The sequence below is a fragment of the Osmerus eperlanus genome, chromosome 10 (assembly GCF_963692335.1).
Source record: "Osmerus eperlanus chromosome 10, fOsmEpe2.1, whole genome shotgun sequence".
In the NCBI taxonomy this organism is placed as follows: Eukaryota; Metazoa; Chordata; class Actinopteri; order Osmeriformes; family Osmeridae; genus Osmerus; species Osmerus eperlanus.
This window is the reverse complement of record NC_085027.1, coordinates 11,401,919-11,422,589: the sequence shown is the minus strand read 5'-3', so window position 1 is coordinate 11,422,589 and position 20,671 is coordinate 11,401,919. Positions and strand designations below refer to the sequence as shown.

The following is a 20,671-nucleotide window of genomic DNA, read 5'->3' as shown; positions in this document are numbered from 1 at the left end:
TGTTGCTGTGGCATGATGATGATGACTGGACCTCCAGCCCCCTGCTCTTGCTCCGTCCTTGCTGTGGTGAAGGGCTTGTTTATCTCGTTCTAGCTGCTGTCCTGGAGTGTCGACCGAACTGGACAAGGACGGGAACCACTTATCAGACACAAGAGGGGGGAGAGAGGAGCTCTAATAATGGCCCTCGGGCATAGCCTCTTTCCTTTGATTTTACTATGTTCTTTGGTACAGAGTTGTCAATACAGGTTTGTCCTGGTACACCTGATGGTTACAAGTGTCCAGGTTCATGATGGTTACAATTGTCATGGTACATGATGGTTCCAGGTAGGTTGTGGTACAAGGGTTGAGCGAGGCATCCCCCCCCCCCTTCCTAAAAGCTGTCTGAGGAGAACGTCCTGGCCTCCCTGTCACACGGAGCACCGTCCACACCCTGCAGCACCCTGCAGCACCCTGCAGCACCCTGCAGCACCCTGCAGCACCCTGCAGCACCCTGCAGCACCCTGCAGCACCCTGCAGCACCCTGCAGCACCCTGCAGCACCCTGCAGCACCCTGCAGCACCCTGCAGCACCCTGCAGCACCCTGCAGCACCCTGCTGCCTGGATGCCCAGCCAGTCTCCTCTCCCAGCTGAAGGCTGCTAGTATGCCAGCAGATAACAAACTACAGGAGGCTGCAATTATCATGCCAGCTGTGTCGGATGGGGAGGCTTGAATTGGTTTGTTATGAAACCTGACTCCCGCAGCAGGTTGTTTTCAGTCTACGAGAGTATCACGTGTGTTCGGTACCGGCCCATTCATGGCCATCATCACACTTCCACCATACCCAGGCTCTAAGCTTTTACCTTTGTCTTGTGAAATATAGCAGTGAAAGAAGTTTATTTGAGCTGACAGGTCTGCTGGGTTAATGGTATGGATGAAGTAGTCATCCATTTGTAAATGTAGCATTTAATCTCCACTCCACGACACCCTGGGAACCAGACACAGGAGCCCAGAGCTAGCTGACCTTTCCTTAGATCCAGAGAAAGGGAGAGAAGGAGAGAAGGAGAGAAAAAGAGAGAAAGCAATAGAAGGAGAAAGAGACATGGAGAGAGGGAAGGGGGGAGGCATTTTCAATTCCACACTCTAATGCGTGTGATTATTTCAAAACGAAACTCAATTTACAGCATACACGTCCATCAATATAATAGGCTGGAACCTATATATATATATATATACATTTCAAAAACTAATTTCTCTTAACTTTGTATTGGTTCATAATTCCAATCTTGACCACGTATGTGATGTGAGGAAAGGTTGTGCTCAGCAACATCATGTAAGGATTGATTCCCATGGTGAATACGATGCAGCAACATCCACTCTGCTGAAATGACATCCCCAGATTTCCATCCTCTGACAGTTCTCAGTTGTTTTATGGCTCTACTTTCAGTCTCAATGACAATGAAGCCATTTGTCTTTCTGGGCTGAACCCTGTGCTATGTCTACTGCGACGTGGACAGTAGTTAAACCATGACATTGAGAAGAAGGCTCCTGAATGTAAATTAGAGACGGAGAGCTGGAAAGAAGAGAATAATGGAGTGAGATAAAAAGGTGAGCAAGAGAATGATAGAGGCTGGTGGGAAGCAGAACGAGAGGGGAAGAGACAGAGATGAGCATGAAGGAGAGGCAAGGTAAACATCAACTGACACAGGGAGAGAGAATGATTTAATGGTGCCACAGAGAACACTGTCGCCATGGTAGCCAGAGTGCCACAGGGAGGTTAAGTGAAACATTTGCATCAATGAAATTAGCTCATGCAGTATTGGATTCCTCTGGCTGCCCTCCCCAACTGAACCTGGGGCGAGACCATCAATGTAAGACTGCTGCGGGAGAGAGCAGACCAGACTAGCAGATCATCGTCTGTCTCACGTCTAGCTGAAGAACACTCTGTACGGACAGCTGATGCAAAGGTCTGGATGGAACGGAAGGTGATGTGCTTGTAGTTTGGAGAACTGTGAATCTATTCTCTGAAGTTGTCAGTGAGAAAAGTAGTTTCAGTAGGCCAGGCCCAGCGGTGGGCAGGCCCAGCAGGAGTGCAGATGTCAGTTGTGATAACACAGGGCCGGGACACTGCCATTGGGGGCGTTGGAGAATTGATTCCTCCAATTCTACCTCTGAACAATCAAAGCTCTCAACAGTGTTCAATGAGGGAAATCATCCACCGAGCAGAAACTGGGGTACAGAGAATGTATGTGTGTGTGTGTGTGTGTGTGTATGTGCTTGTGTGTGCATGTACATGTTCTGTGTGTCTGCAGCAGGGGCACAGAGAGACTGACCAGCATTACATATTTAACATTGGATTTATTCCAGATTAATGACACTGTTGGGTTTGACCCCAAAGTAATGATGTTTTGCATACACAGTGTAATGTAGTTCATATGATCCAGTGTGTCATCAATTCCTATGACATGACACACACAGAGGCAAGTTTGTGTAGTGGTCATCTCTTTAATTATCAGTAGTGTTGTTCTACAGTTTTAATTAAAGACAATTATTGTTTAAATATCTCAAATCCTTTTCTAGACTGAAGGGTGTTCCAAAGAAAGACCAGCCAGATGTCCTACCTCGCTTCAAACAGTCCTCTTCATTACGAGAGCAAACTCACTTGAATAACCGAGTCCTTCTTACAAAGCTTCCTGATACTGATTTCAGAGATAGACCAGACAGTGTGTAGTGGGTGTGGTGTCTACCTTCTTCTCTGTTAATTGCACCTTTTTACAGATGAACTGGAGCACGGACCAGTTTTGTTTCCAGGGAAGTGATAGAACACCTAGCAGAGAACTATTAAAATCACATGCACGCACACACACACACACACAAACACACACACACATTCTTGCAAGTTCTCTATGCAAACAACAGAGCTGATAAATCACATTAAAGTCTTACATGGCAATGTGCTGAAAAGAATTTAGGAACTTACTCACTAGAGAGATGTGGCATTTGGCTTATAATATGTTTCTGGTTGATAATTTATGATGCTTAGAAATTCAATTATATCATATTATACTGAACACCACCTGCAAAGCCATTTGAAGCCAGGAACGTTTTTTTTTTTTCGAATAAGAATTTGTGAGGAGAAGGAAAGACTTGATTGCTTTGACAGTTTTCAGCCACTTTAAAACGTGTTTGTTTTCCAAGTGTACAGCAACACTATGTTACTGGGAAGATGATCATTATATAAAATAATTGTAAACCTTGTACAATTGTTTAGACTAAAGCCATTTCCTTGTGCTTCAAAGTGCCTTTATAATGTACAGTACAGTAAGATGCACTCTTTGGCATGGCATGATTGGAACTGGTTGTCATGGAGCTACCTGTTAAATTGAAATATCAGTAAGTGTTTCAGGAAGAGACGCAAATAATATTTTATACATAAGGTCAATCTAAACAAAACAGTCTTGTATCTGAGAATATGCCTTCCACTGATGGAGAGACTAATAACAAATGAGGATTCACAGAACAGTGTCCCACTCTTTGCTGACGCTGGAGACGTAATGGCCAGCTCCTCCCTTCTACACACATCTCTAGCCTGACACTCCAGCGCCGAGACACCTGACTGTGCTCCCCTCACAGCCCCAATTAACGCCTGCTTAGTCAGCCGGAAAACTAATAGCTCTAAATTTAGCACACCTTATTACTTAAAAACTATTTGTTCACAGCGACTGTGTTGCGTGGTCTGGTGATGAGTGAGGGGTTGCAATGGTCTCACCGCAAACGCTGACAGCGGCAACAACTTCAGGATAGTCTACATTTTGTGGCCAATGGTTTGGGTGTGAGATCATGAAAGATTGGAATATAGTAGGGGCTGGTATTTCAAGGAAAAAGGGGGCATAGAAAATGTGGATTCCACCAGAGCACAAAGTCGGCTGATTAAATAGCGTAATGAAGCAGGCTGTACTAGGTCTTTCATTTTCAAAATAGATTCCAGCCTATACGGTCATTAACTGGCGTACTTCTGACATGTACGATTAATCGTTTTAAATCCATTACGCAAATTAATAGCTCACATTTTTCGATCTTGTGCCGGGTTTTTACATATAAACTATTCCATATAGAACTGGACCTGCAACGAATCACTTGACTTTGCATTGACTGCAGTCCCATGAATTATCATGAATGCAGATTTAACAAAGCGAAAATGCTGAATAGTCTGCAATTTCAATAGCAAATAATATCATTTGCTATTGCTTGGAATCATGATAAATACGAATTCCTTGGCGTATCTTCCTTTGCAGTTGGTGTTATAGGTGTTATTGCGTCATTCTAGGTGGAAACAAAGCAGCTTGGGTTCTTTTTCAGCACCAAGCGCGCGCCTCAGAACGCGGACAGCTTCGTTCCAACAGCTTTTGCGGACTGAGTATACTGAGTATAGGGAGAAAACCCGGGGGTATGGAATGATGTGAAGTACGAAGAGCTCGAGCTGTCAACACATTATGAAAATGGATTGATTTGAACGATGATATACGATAATATCGTTTCTCTTGAATAGCCTTTCCACATGGAATGTTTTTGTCTTTGGTATATTTTTTATGTCAGATGAATGTGTGCATAAACTTTACCGTAATGTTTCGGATGCTTTGATGCATAGACACTATTTTTGGACCCTTTCACGGATATCGTTTAACAGGACGGGACGCTAAGTGAGTTTATTTACCCCCATTGTTGATTGTTAGGACTGCGAGCGGGAGTGGTGCGGCGATAATGATTTTTCCTTTCTTTTTCTGAAGTAAGGGGGAATGTGAGGGTATGCGAGTGCTAATGAAATACTCAAGTGTGTGCTTATTAATGCTTGGAATAGCATTTGGTCCTTTTCGAAACCTGGGTGGACACAAAGAAAATATTATTTTTCGTTTGTTTTACATATGTTAAAACATTTGGTGCCGGTTTCCTGTTTATTTTGAAAAAAACAGTGATGGAACTGTGTGTGTGTGTATAATGCATCTATTACCACACTGCTGTCTCCGAACACTGCAGCTGACGTGAATTCAATAACGGATTGTTCTTGTTTCTAAACAATGAAAAGAGAAGTTAGCACTTGCTTTGAACATTTCAGTTTTTAATTGTGAGGAAACACAGCAATTGCCATTTTGTAACGACCTGCACAGGTCTCACATCTGTTCTTTTCAGATAGGAGACATGGACCCCCTCCCAGAGTACTCCCTTTTCCTGGTGAGGATCCTGGAGGAGCTGGACAGCAAGCACCGCACCGTGTCCTACCAGGACCTGTGTAAGTCCCTGTGTGCCCGCTTCGACCTGGTCCACCTGGCCAAGCTGCGGAGCCTGCTCTTCTACACGGCCTGCCTGGACCCTGCCTTTCCCGCCACCCTGTTCAGGGACAAGATGCGCTGCTCCGTGGAGGACCAGCAGTCCAAGAAGCTGATGGTGGCTGCGGACATCGTCACCATGTTCAACCTCATCCAGATGAACGGGGGCATTGCCAAAGACAAGCTGCCCATGGGGCACAGACCCAAGTTCCACAAGAACCAGTCTTTCGAGTCATGTAGGTCAGACACAGAGGTTTATAAGTTCCAGGACTGCGAGAGGGGAGGGTACGACCACATGGACCATCCCAGGGGGGTGCATCACCACCTCCCCCTGCCCCAGAACACCCCCCCCTGTCCTACATCGGATTGCAACAACTGCCAGCAGTTCATCCCCACCTCCGACCCTAACTTCCTGTTGGGCGTCAACAAGGATTTGAAATGTAGAGCAGCATCGCTGGACAAGCTGCAGCATCTGCCTCAGTACTCCAGCGGCAGCCCTCCGTCACCGCCCTGCAGGATGCAGAGCACCTATTTTCCCATGGACATCGACAGTGAGTCCACCACAGACCAGGACTCTCTGCAGCACATCAACCATGCAGAGCCTTTTACCGTCCACTCCTGCATCCAGAAGAGAAACATCTTCAAGGAGGACTTTCACAACCTCCAAGCATTCTCTCCACAGGTCGGTATCTTAGTCCTCCACAGTCTAGTTTCACAATTACAGCATGGCATTGGTCACCAGGTTTGGAATTTACCAGTCAATTTAAATTTTACTTTGATCTTAAATGTATTATTTTAATTTGTACTGTACTGATGTATCTTATTAAAACATTGTAATATACTGTCTGTATGTTAGTTGTATGAATTTATACAATTCAACCACCAAGTTCAGTACATCTTATGAATTGATGTCTAGTAAATGCTCTGTTACAGTGTTTTAGCGCTTTATTAATGTAACATTATGATTTAGGTTGTTACCTCAGAGTCCAAACTTGCCAGTAAAGCCAGTGGAGGGTACCACCGGAGGGAACTCCACAAACCTACAACTTTCTTCAACCACAGCTTTGAGCTGCCCTACAGCAACCCCTATTTTGATCCCCCCCTCAGCTCACCCATCCAGGAGAAACGACGAGCAAAGCACGAGAGTCTGGATGACCTCCAAGCATCTACGTATTTTGGGCCAACAACAGTCTCTGAGTGTGTGAACACCCGTAGAGTCAGTAAACCTGGGAAGCAGCCATCTTGGCCGGTGAAGAGCCTGAGTCTGAACACAGAGGAAGGTCCTCCGGACTTCGAGAGGTCTTTTCTCAACAGCAAACCGCTGAAAGACAACTACCGCCATAACGTCAGTGTAATCAACAAAGACAATGAGCAGAATTTTCAGAACGCCAAGGAGAAGGTGACTGCCTCCCCTTTAGGGTTTGCGAAGAAAACCAATGGGCTGAAGAGCAAGGATGTAGCCTCTATGGGGTGTGGGCCAGACCGAGTTGTGGAGAAAAGAGAGTTGGGGAAAAGGTTCAGAGACAAAACTACCCACAGCACCTCTTTCCAGGGAAGCAACATAGACTGCTCATCCAGTATTGGAACTCAGACAGAGCAGGCAGAGCAGAGGAAACTGAAAGAGTACGCGTCTAGAAATGCTAAGTATGGCGAGAGAGAAAGACACCCCTTCAAACAGTCAGATGAAGACTCGGAGATTGTTAGCGACGATATTAGCGATATATTCCGTTTCCTTGATGACATGAGTGTGTGTGACTCTCTGGGCATCATCCAGTCCTCCTGCTACAACAGTAACGGATCAATCTCTCAGTTGACATTGAAGTCGGACGGCGACAGTTCTCCCGAACGCAACACAGTCAAACTGGCCAAGTCCAAGCTGGACCGACTGTTTAACTCCCTGGAGAGCACCGACGACGAGCTGAAGTCCAGCGTGTGTAAGCTGGTGATGAGGATCGGAGAAATCGAGAAGAAGCTGGAGTCTCTGTCAGGGGTGCGAGGGGAGATCTCCCAGGTGCTCTCCAAACTCAACAAGCTGGACGACAAGATCCAGGAGCCCGAGACCAATGGGAGGCCTGGGGACACAGCGTCTGCCTCGGGCTCCAACCCCACCCCAGACCACCTCCACCCCCACCAAGACCCCACCCTCTCCCCACATGTGTTCCAATGCCACACCACAGGCCACACCATCAAGGGGGACAGTGGCTCCGGGGAGTGGTGCTGCTCGGACGGCAGTAACAGCGAGAGCCTGCGGGTGAAAGCCCTGAAGAAGAGTATGTTCACCCGGAGGTCCTCGCGCTCGCTCAACGAGGAGAACAGCGCCACAGAGTCAAAGGTCGCCAGCATCACCAATTCCCCGCGCGACTGGAGGACAGTGTCATATTCTAACCACCCCGGAGACGAGTGCAAAGACAAGGACCGTAACAGGGACCATGACAGGGACAGGGACAGGGAGCGGGACAGAGACAGAGACAACAAGGACAGACACAGGAAAGCCAAAGAGGTAAGAACCATAGATCATTATCCTGGTGTACATCTTTGTTTACTCACATAGGTAGCTGCAATACTGTAGTTAACATAACAGTCATATAACTGCTGAATGTACGTTAGTATATCTATTAGTTGAGTATTCAGATCCCAAAAAAGAAACAAATTAGCTGTACGTATATATATAACGCTGTGGGAGACATCTGGCTGATGAGGCTATACACATGTTTGTATAATACTCCAATCCTAATCTCCCATTTACATGGAATTAGATGATCTGACACTCAATAGTCAGTGTACATGTAGGAACATCTGCGTATTCAACAGAGGTGATTAAGCTGGGTTCTGATCAAGAGCACACCAACAATTGGATCTGTTTTTTAGTTTGACTTCAAAGAGGAACAAGCATGAATGAATGAATGGAGTCAGTAAGAGTTATTCAGGCAGACAACTCTGGATGTGAAGGATGTGTCTTACTGGGCTTGTCGAAGCTTGGCCGATGCCCCCCCGAGGTGCCTGGGTAGCCAACGAGGAGTTTGAGAGTAGAGGAGGAGATGGGGAGCGAGTGGGATGCAAAAGTAGAGACGAGTGAGTGGCTAGTATAGCAAGTTTGTATTCATAGTAGGCTACTGACTAGCCTGCATTACACATTATATTAGCTGATGAGCAGACAAGGTGGCAGAAGGAAGTTGGGACATGGTCTTCTCCTCCTGAACCTCAGTCTAACTCCATTATGTCAGTAATTACACACCCATCGTCTCAGCGCTTCCGTTCAACAACACAGCAGCACAGAGCACAGATGCTCCAGTTATGACCACTGATGGTGACCCTACTGAGCAGTTGACTTTATACCAATCCTTTATCACAGTCGAGTTCACAAAGACCATTTACACTGAAAGGGGATATCAATGTTGACGGATCAGGAAGAGAGAGATGTGACGGACTCGGGATGGATCTCCAGCCTCAAGGTGTTTAGATGCTTTCAGGTTCGAGCTCTCTTCCATTCATCAGCACCTGACAGGACAGAGGCAGCCCTGCAGTGGTGCCACACAGAAAACAGCCTCCACAGAGAGTCAGGGTGCTGAGGACATCAGCATCAGAGACATTTTTGTCTTTCTTTGTTAAGTACTTGGTGAAAACCGGTCACTCCCCAGCAACCATGTTCTTCAAGGCCGTAGATTTGCCATTTTCTAGTCACATGACTGACGTGTTAATTGTGTTCTTCCCCTCCTACCAGGCCTTGCCCACCTCTGGGCAGACAGGCTCTTAAACAGGGGAGTTGAAATGCCAGTCCATCTTGTCAGGTGTTGCAGACCAGTGATTCCCAGTGACCTTTCCTTGGGAAGCTAAATGGAGCGCATGTTATCTGAAATGGGTCTTGACCCGAGAGCTGTGTAAGCACCTCTCAGAGCATGGCATGGCTAGCATGGCCCCTCCATATCAATTAGTGTGTGTGTTTGCTTGTGTGTCTGCCTGACCAGGACTGATTATGGTCTGTGAAGGGTGTCATTCAGTAATGGCTGCCTCTCTTTATGTATTATCTTGATGCATATACAGTACTGGGTTTTAACCCCAATACCAGTCTTACTGGTTGAGAAATTTCCAGTAGTTAGTCAATGCATACTACTAGAAAATCAGAGAGAGCTATCTAAAGGTTCTAAGACTTCCAACCATATGTTATATTGCATATGCAAATCTAGCTACTAACTAGCATTTAATCCATACCTTTTATTTAATCCAAGATAATTTGACCAATTTACCACCCTACCATCCCATCAACATCAATTATTGGCTTTCTGCTCGAGACAAATCCTCACAGAAACATTCATCTTCTACTCTCTTTCTCTCGCTTACTACTCTCTCTGTCAATCTATCTCTCAGGGTTCTTCTCTCTCTCAATGTCTACAGTAGTTTACTCCCTCCCTCTCTCTTCGCCCTCTGTCTCTCTCTCTCTCTTCCTCCTATCTATTTTCTGTTCCCCACGTTCTCCTCTCCTCAGGTCTATTGGCACGGAGCCAAGATGGATGTCAGCCAGTTTCTTCTGATTCAGTTCCCCGCCTTTTGGGGATGTGGGTGTAGACCTTGCACACAGAGCTGCCATATACCCAACTCTGTCATTTGTGGACGTATAGAACCCATATATACAGAGCTGCCATACAATCAACTCAGCCATATCATTGTTACTGCCTTCTGGAGTCCCCAGACAGCCATTGCTTCTGTGAAATGCTCGCCTGAGGTGGACGTTACTATGAAATGTTGACTTGCAGTGAGTGGTAGAGTAGGAAATGACTAAAGGGAGTAAATAATGGAGTAATCTACATTAATGCTATTCTCTGGTCCTCCTGTAAAGGCATTGTCTTCAGTGTGGGTCTGTAAGTATCTAGGTAGAGACTGATCAATTTACCAATGCCCCTCATATCATCAAATCAAATTCTATTTGTGATCGCTAGCCCTTTTTACAATCAATGTCACCAAGGGCTTCACAAATGCCCACAGATCAACTGATGTCCAACCCTAACCCTTAGAGGTGATTAGGGATAACCCCCCTCCTTCTCATCTCCCAGTCCTCCCTCTCCTCTCTTCCTCAACCCAACCCTCCCTCTCATTTCCTGCTTGCCTATGCTTCTATATTCAAAGCCTGTGAATAGGAGTAAGAATAGCAGTAAGACAGGTGAGCCAGCAGGACAGACAGCCACAGGGGTGAGACAGGTGACAGGGGTTGGAAAGCTGTCATAACACATACGTGTATCAGTCTTGTCACAAACATCCTGAGCTGCCACGTGACTGTTTTGCATTTCTCAGTGCCAATGCTGAAAACAAGGAGTTGGAAAGGGTCTTAAGTGCAGTTGATTTATTCACAGCTGCCACTGTGTTTACTAAAACAGTACACAGTAGACTACTCTGTAGTACCACTTCATGGACTCACTCTTAGATATATTTTCACAGCTAGCTAGTAGCTATTAAGCTTAAATCATACTTCATATCCAACACAGAGATAAGCTTTATTTAAGAGTGTATAGATCTGCATGGAGGTGAGCGACACACATGGCTATGGCTTTCTCTCCCTAAAGATCACCAGTCCAGTTAACACAGGATGCAGATTGTGACATCAAAAAGAGAGATTTCTCCAGATGGATGAGAATCTAGTGGAAATTGTAAGTTCACACATAAACACACGCACACTACTGCCACCACTGTATAGAGAGACAATTCAACTATGGCAGGATCAGATTTGTGTCACCTTCTCTGACCCTGGGGAGGCCTGCCACCATTGTTGGTTAAATGAATGTTTACTTCAACAGTCTTTCAAGGGCTGAGGAGAGATGTGGTGAGCTCATAAAAATGTAATATTCATCTAAATTAATGTTCTTTTAACTGCCTGAAGATCAATGAGATCAATACACTAGGTTGTGGAATGTTGTTTATTTCTCCAACCAGAAGGAGTAGCTATTCACTTGAGGGGGAATCTAAATATAAGCTTTTTGGAATGGATCTAATTTGAGTCTGACCATTTTCTCTCTAATTAGTATTGAATAATGTACGTTTTTATGGTGCCAACGAAAATGTAGGTCTTGACAGTTTTTATCATCTGTAAGGTTTCAATCTCCTCAGTTTAATAAAGTCATTTCCTCAGAGTAATTTACCAAATGGGGAGGTGACGGATTTAGTAAAATAAGTGTTTATGCTTAGTCAACCAAATACATCTGTGCACCCTAATCATTACACAAAGAAAGCAATTTGTTATGTTTCTTTTTCTTTCCGAAAATGACCAACTCTCATATTTCATCTCTCTCCTTGAGGGCATATATCATACAGCTGGCTTTTAAATATTAAAAACAAATATTTGTGCTTCATAACATGGCTTGTTGCTTACAGATGACCTAAGTTGCTGTTCTGTGGGGAGAAATAGTGTACAAGTATGTTTCTCATGTAATGGTCTGTAGGAGACACTGCAGCTGTAATGGCTGTGCCATGCTTTTCAGCCCGGATACTTGTACTCTATGGCTGCATAGGAATATCATGGTTCTCTGTTCACGCCCAGATGGGTCTCCTCTCAAACTACTGTCGGGTGTCTTTGAGCTACTACAAAGTCAACCACCACTGCAGCAGGACGTTACACGACTTAACATTTCCCCTCTAACCTTTGACCTCTCTGCCCCCTCCACAGTTGGAGCGTGAGCGTCAGTACGAGATCCCCCAAGCCCATCGCTCCTCCAAGCCCCCCAAGGACTCCTACCTGGTGGAGCAGGTGTTCTCCCCGCACCCCTTCCCACCCTCCGTCAAGTCTCACATGAAGGGGAGCCCCCTGTACACAGACCTGCGGCTGACCGGCCTGTCTGATGGCAAACGAGGACAGCCCTCCTGGACCATCGAGGAATACAAACGCAACTCTGGAGAGAAGGGCAAGCAGCTCACAGCTCTGAACCTGCAGGTGAGGAGGGATATGGACTTGGTCTTGATGCCATCTCAAGCAGAACACACCACTTCTATGTCGGAATTAGTCTGTTTTAAAATATTAAAACGGGTGACACTAGTTCTACCGATGATGTTAGTCCAGGTGACAACGTTAGTTGTAGTGCTGATGTTAACCTTGGTGTTGATGCTAGCCCTTGTGTTGATGGAACATCTGGTGTAATGCTTGGCCTGGTGCTGCTATCTAGCCCTGCTAGTGGTGTTGCTAGTTAGCCCTGGTGGTCATGCTATTTACTCCTGCTTGGTGGTGTTGCGATGTCTGCTGCTAGTGTTGCAGTGGCTTGTGTGTCCAGCCTGGATCCTGGGGGAGTGGTAGCGAGGACTGCTGACACTGAGGCTTTCTTGTTAGCTTTTGCTTCCTCATCGTTGCTTCCTGATCTTATCTGAGAGTATTTGTGTTGACCAGGTTTTCTATGTGCAACAACACTCTTTCTTGACAAAAGACTTGCTTGTAACGGAGCCACAGATATATTTACAGTGTCTGACCTTCAGTATTGGATGAAAGTCAAATTATTAGACACGGATTGTGTCGCACAGATCAAATTCTCGCCTATACTGTTCAGCAGTAACTGTTCTTTTATTTAGCAATTCTTATATATTTTATGATAATCATTAAATAGCTTATGATATCAGTGTTAAATAGCTTTTGACTCACACCTCTGTTTGAGAATGCTAAACCACAGTGGAAGTGTTTCCACTGTTCTTTATAAATTCTTTATAAATGGAGTTCTAACCTTAAGATGAATAGTGTGAGGAGGAGGGGAGTAGGGGAGGAGGAGGGGAGCCGACAAGAAAACATTTCTATATATTTCACAGGATGGCGAGACTGCTCCACTTACTGGGGCATCATAATAAGAATACTGTCGATCACACTGGGAAAGACAGCGCTAGATAGAGTGAGGAGAGGTGAGTGAAAGGCAAAATAGGGAGATAGAGTGAGAAAGACACAAACAGAAATGCAATTTCTTCCTTTGCAATTTTATCCTTGTGTGCCGTACACAACAAGATAAGGAATTCAATAAACTAATTTTGCATTATTATGATTGAACTCCACTCCTCTGCAATAACACTCACAGTTAAAACAGTGGGGCCGCACTCAAGGATAAGTGACCCAATTAGAAGATGATTAGTGTGTCTATAAATGTTACATTGGGATGTTAAAGCCAGGATTCTGTGTGTTGGTGGAATAGCTGTCTTCTGAACCTACCTTCTTACAGATTTTCAAGTCTGTGAGGATGGGTAATACAGTAAGCACGCAGAGATAGCTGTGTTGAGTGACTCTAATCAGGCTGTAAACTAGTCATTATATTCCACATTAACTAATTGGGTCTGGCAAACCAAACAGTTTACTTTTGTAGATCAGAGACTGTTACACTGAATATTCAGTGTGCTACTTGCCTCCCATCAACAGCTCTCTACCTCCCTGCATCCCAGCTGGCTTGGCGTGGAGCCAATGACAGAAGCAGGGCCAACTTCACAGAGGCAAACAACCATGGCTGGTCACCTTCAAAAACATTGATTTCTAATTTTCTCATGATCAATTCAGAGAATTTTCGAAGTAGGCAATATAATTAACCTTGGATGTGTACCTCTTCCAAAGACACAGGATTACCATCTAATCCTCCAGCTACTAGACACGCAGACAGGCAGGGAAGGCAGGAGAAATGGTGGCCCTATTCAGAGGCATCACACAGAGAGAAAACAAACATGGAGGAAGAGAGAGACGCGGCCCGGAGAATGTTTTGGTCCTTTTCTCAATAGATGATCATATTCTGGACTCGCACATCTGTTTGGGTAATGAGTATGTCATTCCATAATTATTAGCCTAGTGCATTTCCTTAAACCAGCCTGCAATAGTCATGAATAGACATAAATAAACATTTCATTTTGTGTTGTTAATTTGTAATTACTCTGAATAGCCTGAACAGACAGCAGAGTGATTATAATTACAATCTACAGTATAGCATGTTCTATTTCTCCCTCTTCCATTCTCTCTCTTTCTCTATCTCACTCCCCTCTCCCGCACCTCTCTCTCTTTTTCTAACTCCATATCTCCATCCTTTCTTTCTTTCTGTCTGTCTTTCTCAGGAAAGGAAATGTGTACCATGGCAGTGAGTCTGTGTGTTGCAGTGTTTGTCAGGCTGCCTGCTTGGTCATGCCTCCTAGGGGCTCAGTGGGAACCGAGCAAGGACAAGGACAAGCATCCCAGTCGGCTGCCATCGATTGTTGCTCTCGCCGTTCCTGTTTATCTGAGAATCCATTTAGGAGACAACAGAGGTCGGGGCTGGGGCTGGGGCCGAGGCCGAGGCCGAGGCCAGGCCTCGCTGTCACAACTGCCGTTGGTGCTGGCCTTCTGTTTCTATAGCCTAACCTGAACAACTGACCTCAGGGCAGGAGTGTGTGTGGCCTGTGGGCCTCCCAACATGCTGAGTGTCTCTGCACTTCTCATTACTGAGACTCTAACACAGCGAGAAAATTACGTCAAAGAGGACTAAGTTTGACATACTGTATGTCAAACTACTTACAGAGTAGTGAAAGGCAAGAGTATAGAAAACTCCCCAGGATTCCATGTATTTCTCTCTCCCTCTCTGTCTCTACTCTCCATTCCTCTCTCTCTTCCTTTCTATCTATCTGGATGAGGACGAAAAGCAGAATTATGGCTCTTTCCTCCCTCCGACTCTCCCATAACACATTTTTAACTTTATGTAACAAATGTATCTGTTTGAGAGACACTCAACAACCCTCTGTTAATGTTTCCTATCTATCTCTCCTTTTAAGTTTTTTTCAGCCCTGCACTTTAATTCTCTCTTCTCTCCCTCTTCTTCTTTTAGACCCAGGAATCTCTGAACCCCAACAACCTGGAGTACTGGATGGAGGACATTTACACACCCGGATACGATTCGCTGCTCAAAAGGAAAGAGGCAGAGTTTCGCAGAGCTAAAGTGTGTAAGATTGGAGCTCTAATTGCTGCAGCAGCCTGCACGGTCATCCTGGTCATCGTGGTGCCCATATGCACCATGAAGACATGAAGCACAGGAGAGGCTGCTCTCAGCAGGACTCTCTAGTCATGCTCCTCTGTCCCCCACAAAGCAGCGAGGACACAGCCACACAGCATGGTCACACCTCCAACTGACCATGTGATAGGGTAGGCTATTTTGAAAGGTTGAAGCATATTTAAGTGTTTCAGACCCATGTTTTTCTTTATACGGTATTGGTTGTGTTAGAGAAGATGAACATGAAACATTCTTTGAATTCAGATGAAAGTCGGTTTTTTCTATATATCATTGCCTACTGTATAGTGAAATAATGTATTGACTCTCAAGATGGCTATTGTACAGTAGCAATGTAAATGGCAAATACACAATGTATTTATTTTACAGTGATGATATCTTTCTTTGCGTAAAATGTTTCCCGAGGTTAAACATTTATTTGTTTGACTTTCCAGTTGGGAGATGGTAAACTACATTACCATGGTTAATGGTTGACAACTGGATGTGTTTGGTAACCAGTGTATGATATTTTATTTTAGTATAATTGCAGTATAATGTATTTTAATGAGAGTTATTTTTTATGAATTATCTGGTAGAATGTGCTGAGTGCAAACAAGATTTATTTCTGTCATCGATAACAGGAGTTTTAATCCATGGGATTAATCAATGGGAACTAATTTTTCTATATAGAAACAATTGGAGGTACTAGTTAACCATAGTTGTATAATGGTACATAGAAATGTTCAAGTACAATACTGTAAAGTCAACTTGAATGTATTGGAAAATAACACCAAAAGATGGAGAAAATCTATGTTTCTTGCAAGGTATTGAATGTTTGTTTGCCTCACGCTGTGTGACAACTAGCCAACAGCACGTTGCTGTTTATCTCAAATGCTGTTTCTTATTCTTTGCCTTCTAGGTCATTTATTCAGTGAATACTTGAAGTTTCCCTCCACAGTTGAGGAGCCCAGCTCACCAGGGAGGCGAGTGGTATTGGTTTAGTCAGCAGTATTGACTGGCCCACCCTGCAGGCTCACAAACCCCCACCCCCAAAACACACACACACACACCTCATCCCTACCCAGCCATCATCTCCCAGAAGGCCTTAGCACCACTGAATGCAAACTGCCTACTTGCGGCCATGTCCCAGTATTTAGGATTAGCTTTCTTGTCTACTTGTATCTGCCTCCTTCATGACAACTGATGTAAGTGGGCAGGACAGATATTTGACACGGTCCAGGTGAATGATCTATTCTACCTATCCCTTTCCTCTCCAGATGTCTATTATTTTATTGGTCTATATGAGTCTCTATAAAGATAGAAGTATCTGACGAGCAGCCATAGCCCTCGAGTCAGGATCGCTGGGATTAGACAGCGGTCTCACTTGCGTTGATAGGAAGGAGAAACCTCACCAGAGTGCAAGCTTTACAATAACGTCGCAACTCCTAGACTTGGTTCCACTTTTTACCTACTTTTTCCTGAGCTTAGAATCTGTTAACACTGAAAGGATAGAAGCCCGAAGAGACCCTGACAAAGGACCAGGGAGAAGAACAGATTTCCCTGTTCACTGTACCAAGTCCTCAACTGTTGTAGTTACTGTTCAATGTAAACCAGGGGCTACAACGCCAAGTCAAGCCAGGCAAAACCAAGTCCTCAAATCCTGTTGTTTGTCAGCTGATGTTTCTGTCTCTCTAGGGCATACTGAAGTGGACGCTTGTTGCACTGTTACCAACAGTAGGTGCTGTGTTATTGACTGGGTTAGTGTAATCTGACCAGGAGAGACCAGACAGTAGAGGATTTGCCAGCAGCGGGACTAGGAGCCTTGGCACCCTGGAAAGGTCTGTATATAGTGCAGGTTGGAGGCACATCATGTGGACAGGTGTTCATCTGGAATATAACTACAATAAAAGCTAACTGTTCTGACTGTTGCTATCTGTGTGACTGGAATCTCTTCACAAACAACTGGCTGGACTGGAACGAATGCAATTGGTACTTTACCAAACATATTTCACTTACTTTGATTATTGTTTTGAATTGAGTTCTGACACATTTCCAGTGTTGATTTCAGATAAGAGAGAGAGATAAGAGATGGGGACAGCATAGTGCAGCTGCCAACAAAAAGCTACAACGCAAAATATTTGTCCTAGAAATGATGTATTAACCTTTTTTTGTGATAGTTGCTGTTTTTCTGCCAGTGTCTAACAATCAACCAGGAAATGCCTGCCTAATCAGCGAGATTTTCTCAAGCACTGAGGGACCAGCTGGGCATGCACAGCTTGAGCAGCTTTGCAGTCTGAAGAACCACCATCTCGGAGGTTAGACTACCAAGATGGAAACACATTTAGACGAAACACAGCAACTGCTCTCAACTTTATGGTGTGGTATCTCCCTGTCTATCCAGGCTATTTCAGGAGGTTTGTTGAATTGTGGGCTGTGAAAATTAGCCCGCCATTTATGGTAATTGAAAAACATTATCTCAAGGCCCCCAAATGATCAAAAATGCATTTGATCATTTCCCTTGAGATAGGATGTCATTAGTGTCTGATGGTTCTCTCCTCTTGCGATAGTCCATTAGCCTTCTGATGACTTGCAAGGTTCTTTAACAATGGACTTTGTCAAAACAGCACATTGTGAGTCATGTATTTTATGTTCACTTTTTGACTCAGTGGGGCCTTGATTTAAAACCAGTCCAATCAGTCTTGCTTCAGCGTGAAACTAAGCATCAGCTGAGAGGCCAGTAATACTGTATGAATGTCTGCTCCAGTCCTCAGACTGGGCTGGACGGATTCATGAGCCTCTCTGAGCCTAACGTAGCCTCTCTTAACCCTCGTGCTGCCTTCGGGTCACATGACCCAAAGGTTCATAACGAACCATCGTTGTGTTTACCCAATTTTACCCAATACAAAAACAAATACAAATAATTTTCTTTTAACCATTCCAATGTGGGGGGTCTGAGACAGCCCGACAGTTAAAAGAAAATGCTTCACTTTGTTTTTGTATGAGGTAAATTTGTCACAATACGACGGTGGGTCACAATGACTGATGGGTCAGAATGACCCGAAGATAACACAAGGGTTAACCACTCAGCATAAAGCCACAAGCTGAGACAGAACCACTAACCTTGGCTGCCACTGATGTACTGAAGGTCAGAAACCACTCGTTCTCTCTCTCCTTGGGAGAGAGGATTGAGTGATCTACGTAATACAGGATTCATTTCCAATCCAGCAGCCCCTTATGTAGTCTCTAACAGAGCAGGCCTAACCCCCCCCCCTAGAAAAAAAACACAGCAAGCACTGGTTCTGTGGCCATATTTGTCAGTTCTGTGATAATCGTGAGCTAAATACTTGTAGGACCTGGCTTGTGTGTTGGTGTTAAGAGAAGTGTAACATTAGTTTTCCTGTATGACCTTTCAGACATCATAAACCAATTTGTGGACTGTGAAGGACACACAGCCGATAAACAAACCAGAGCTTGTTGAAGTGTTTGAGTGTGTCCTGCCATAGGCTACTCTACCCAGACACACAGCCAAACACAATCAACGAGTGACAAATTTGGCAAATAATGGGGTGCTAGTTTTCCCATTTCAGATTTGTTGAAATTGAATCAGTCTTCAGCCAAAAAACCACCAAGCAACCACCAAGATCCATCGGGACCAGATGAACACTGTGTACACTTTTAGAAACAAAAAAGTACATGTAATTAATATTTTGAACCTAAACTCTTGTTAAGAAATGTACCACTGGTTTATGACAAGTCTGTTATTAGAAGTCTGGAGGTTGTGAGAATAGTGTGTGTGTGCGAAGGGGGGGACGGGGGGGGACGGGGGACTCCCTTCTGTACGGTGAAATGACACGAAAATTGCCTGGAAATTACCCCTCCACATGTTTTATGAAGTCAGCTGAGCTGTGCCATATAAAACAAAAGAAAACATGATAAAGAAAGTTTTTGTTCTCAGGTCATGCCAGTGTTGAGGCATTGAGGACAATTAACAACACTGGAGCATCCTTCTCTCCCTCTCCTCCACTCTCTCTCTCTCTCTTCCTCTTTCTTTTTCTCAGAACCCATTTGGACCTCACTGCTTACCCAGTAATTTTGTCTGCATGAATAAAAAAATTAGCTGTATTCAACATCAAGCTTTGTATTTATGGGACAAGTGCAGCAATTACCCAAAGTGTAGGGAATGGAGGAAGTGACTGAGGCTTTGGTGGTCTGGTAAGACATTCACCACATATGTCCTACTCCCAAATACATTCAGTAATCCGTACAGAACTGAATACTCGTTGTTCATCTTCATTTCCCCATATTGTACTGCTATGCATGACCACATGCAGTTGGTCACATAAGTCACAAGACAGTCATTTCATTACACAGTCAATTACACGCTAGTGTGACGGCTGTTATGAAGTAAGCCAACTGCAGTTACTCAGAAGTAGTCCTTCATTTGCTCTAGCACACGATAAAGTCTACTTTAATGTGTCCTGGCCCAACTGAACACATTTGGATCGAAGCTCGCCATTTCATATCACATGAGGGCTGACAGGGAGATATGAAGGCAGTAAAATCTATTTTTTACTGTATAGTTGCTACCATGTGCCTCAGGTCAGGATACTGTGCTGGAGGAGGCAGCAGTGGTTCAATTAGAACCTTCCGGCTCAGAACCTACACAGCATTCTGTTGGAACATCCTTGTAGAGCCTTTGGGTTCCATCATAGAACTTCTACTTCATTTGTATTCAGAGGAGGCACCTTTGAGGTCCACATTGTATGTTTGTGTGTAAGGTAGGTGTCATGGAGGGGACGTAGAAACTGAGTAACCACCCAGACCTGGTAGGTCATGTTCAACAAAGCTGCTACAGAGGGGATTTCAATACAGCCAGTAAAGGTGTCAGTCTAACATGCTGGCTGAATAGATATATAGACGTTTGTATTCTCTTGCTAATCAATGGTGTTCTAAATCTCTTCAGTTATCAGGGGGGGGAAATTCAGTGGTATGCTATTTATCATAGTTTCATGGCCCAAATCGCCACAGTGCTACATTACCCCAGAGCATACTTTACAGTTGCCTGCTCTTTATTTTCCTGCCTCAGTCTCTTTCTCCTTCTTAATACCCCCCCAGCCCATCTACCCTGTAAAAGGTAATGTTCAATTTAAATGCAGCTCACTGTGTTATGTGTCTCTTCTGCAAGTGCTGGCAGTGAAGATCCACTGGAGCAGACGTAAGACAGAGCACCCATGAACAGACTTTGCTTGTCATGGCCCTCTGTACCTTCATGGTTGTCTCCACTCCGCTTACAGTATTTTACATTTCGTACACAGCTGCTTGCTCCTCTCCCTCTCCATCAACCCTGTATCTATGTCTTCCTCTCCCTTTCTCTCCCTCCACCTTTCTCTCCCTTTCTCTTCCATTCTTTCTCTGCCTCTAAG

The 20,671-nt window shown here is 44.6% G+C and overlaps 1 protein-coding gene across 2 annotated transcripts; it reads left to right on the top strand.

Annotated features, from left to right (window-relative positions):
* Positions 1 to 4,372: 4,372 nt before the first annotated feature.
* Positions 4,373 to 17,166, top strand: minar1 (membrane integral NOTCH2 associated receptor 1). 2 transcript variants are annotated; one of them, XM_062472021.1, is made up of 5 exons: positions 4,373 to 4,677; positions 5,165 to 5,983; positions 6,272 to 7,801; positions 11,954 to 12,217; positions 15,090 to 17,166. In XM_062472021.1, exons 2-5 carry the CDS (start codon positions 5,174 to 5,176, stop codon positions 15,285 to 15,287), a joined length of 2,802 nt encoding a protein of 933 aa, XP_062328005.1. In that variant the 5' UTR covers positions 4,373 to 4,677; positions 5,165 to 5,173; the 3' UTR covers positions 15,288 to 17,166. The 2 variants fall into 2 exon arrangements, with proteins under 2 accessions (XP_062328005.1, XP_062328004.1); XM_062472020.1 differs by having other exon boundaries at positions 5,143 to 5,983.
* Positions 17,167 to 20,671: the final 3,505 nt, after the last annotated feature.

What these genes read in the sequence shown, in the direction of transcription:
- minar1 (XM_062472021.1), top strand. Translation starts at nt 5,174, where the DNA reads ATGGACCCCCTCCCAGAGTACTCCCTTTTCCTGGTGAGGATCCTGGAG. An exon ending in GACACAGGAAAGCCAAAGAG is followed by an intron (nt 7,802 to 11,953) that starts GTAAGAACCATA and finishes CCCCCTCCACAG; the next exon opens with TTGGAGCGTGAGCGTCAGTA. An exon ending in TCACAGCTCTGAACCTGCAG is followed by an intron (nt 12,218 to 15,089) that starts GTGAGGAGGGAT and finishes TTCTTCTTTTAG; the next exon opens with ACCCAGGAATCTCTGAACCC.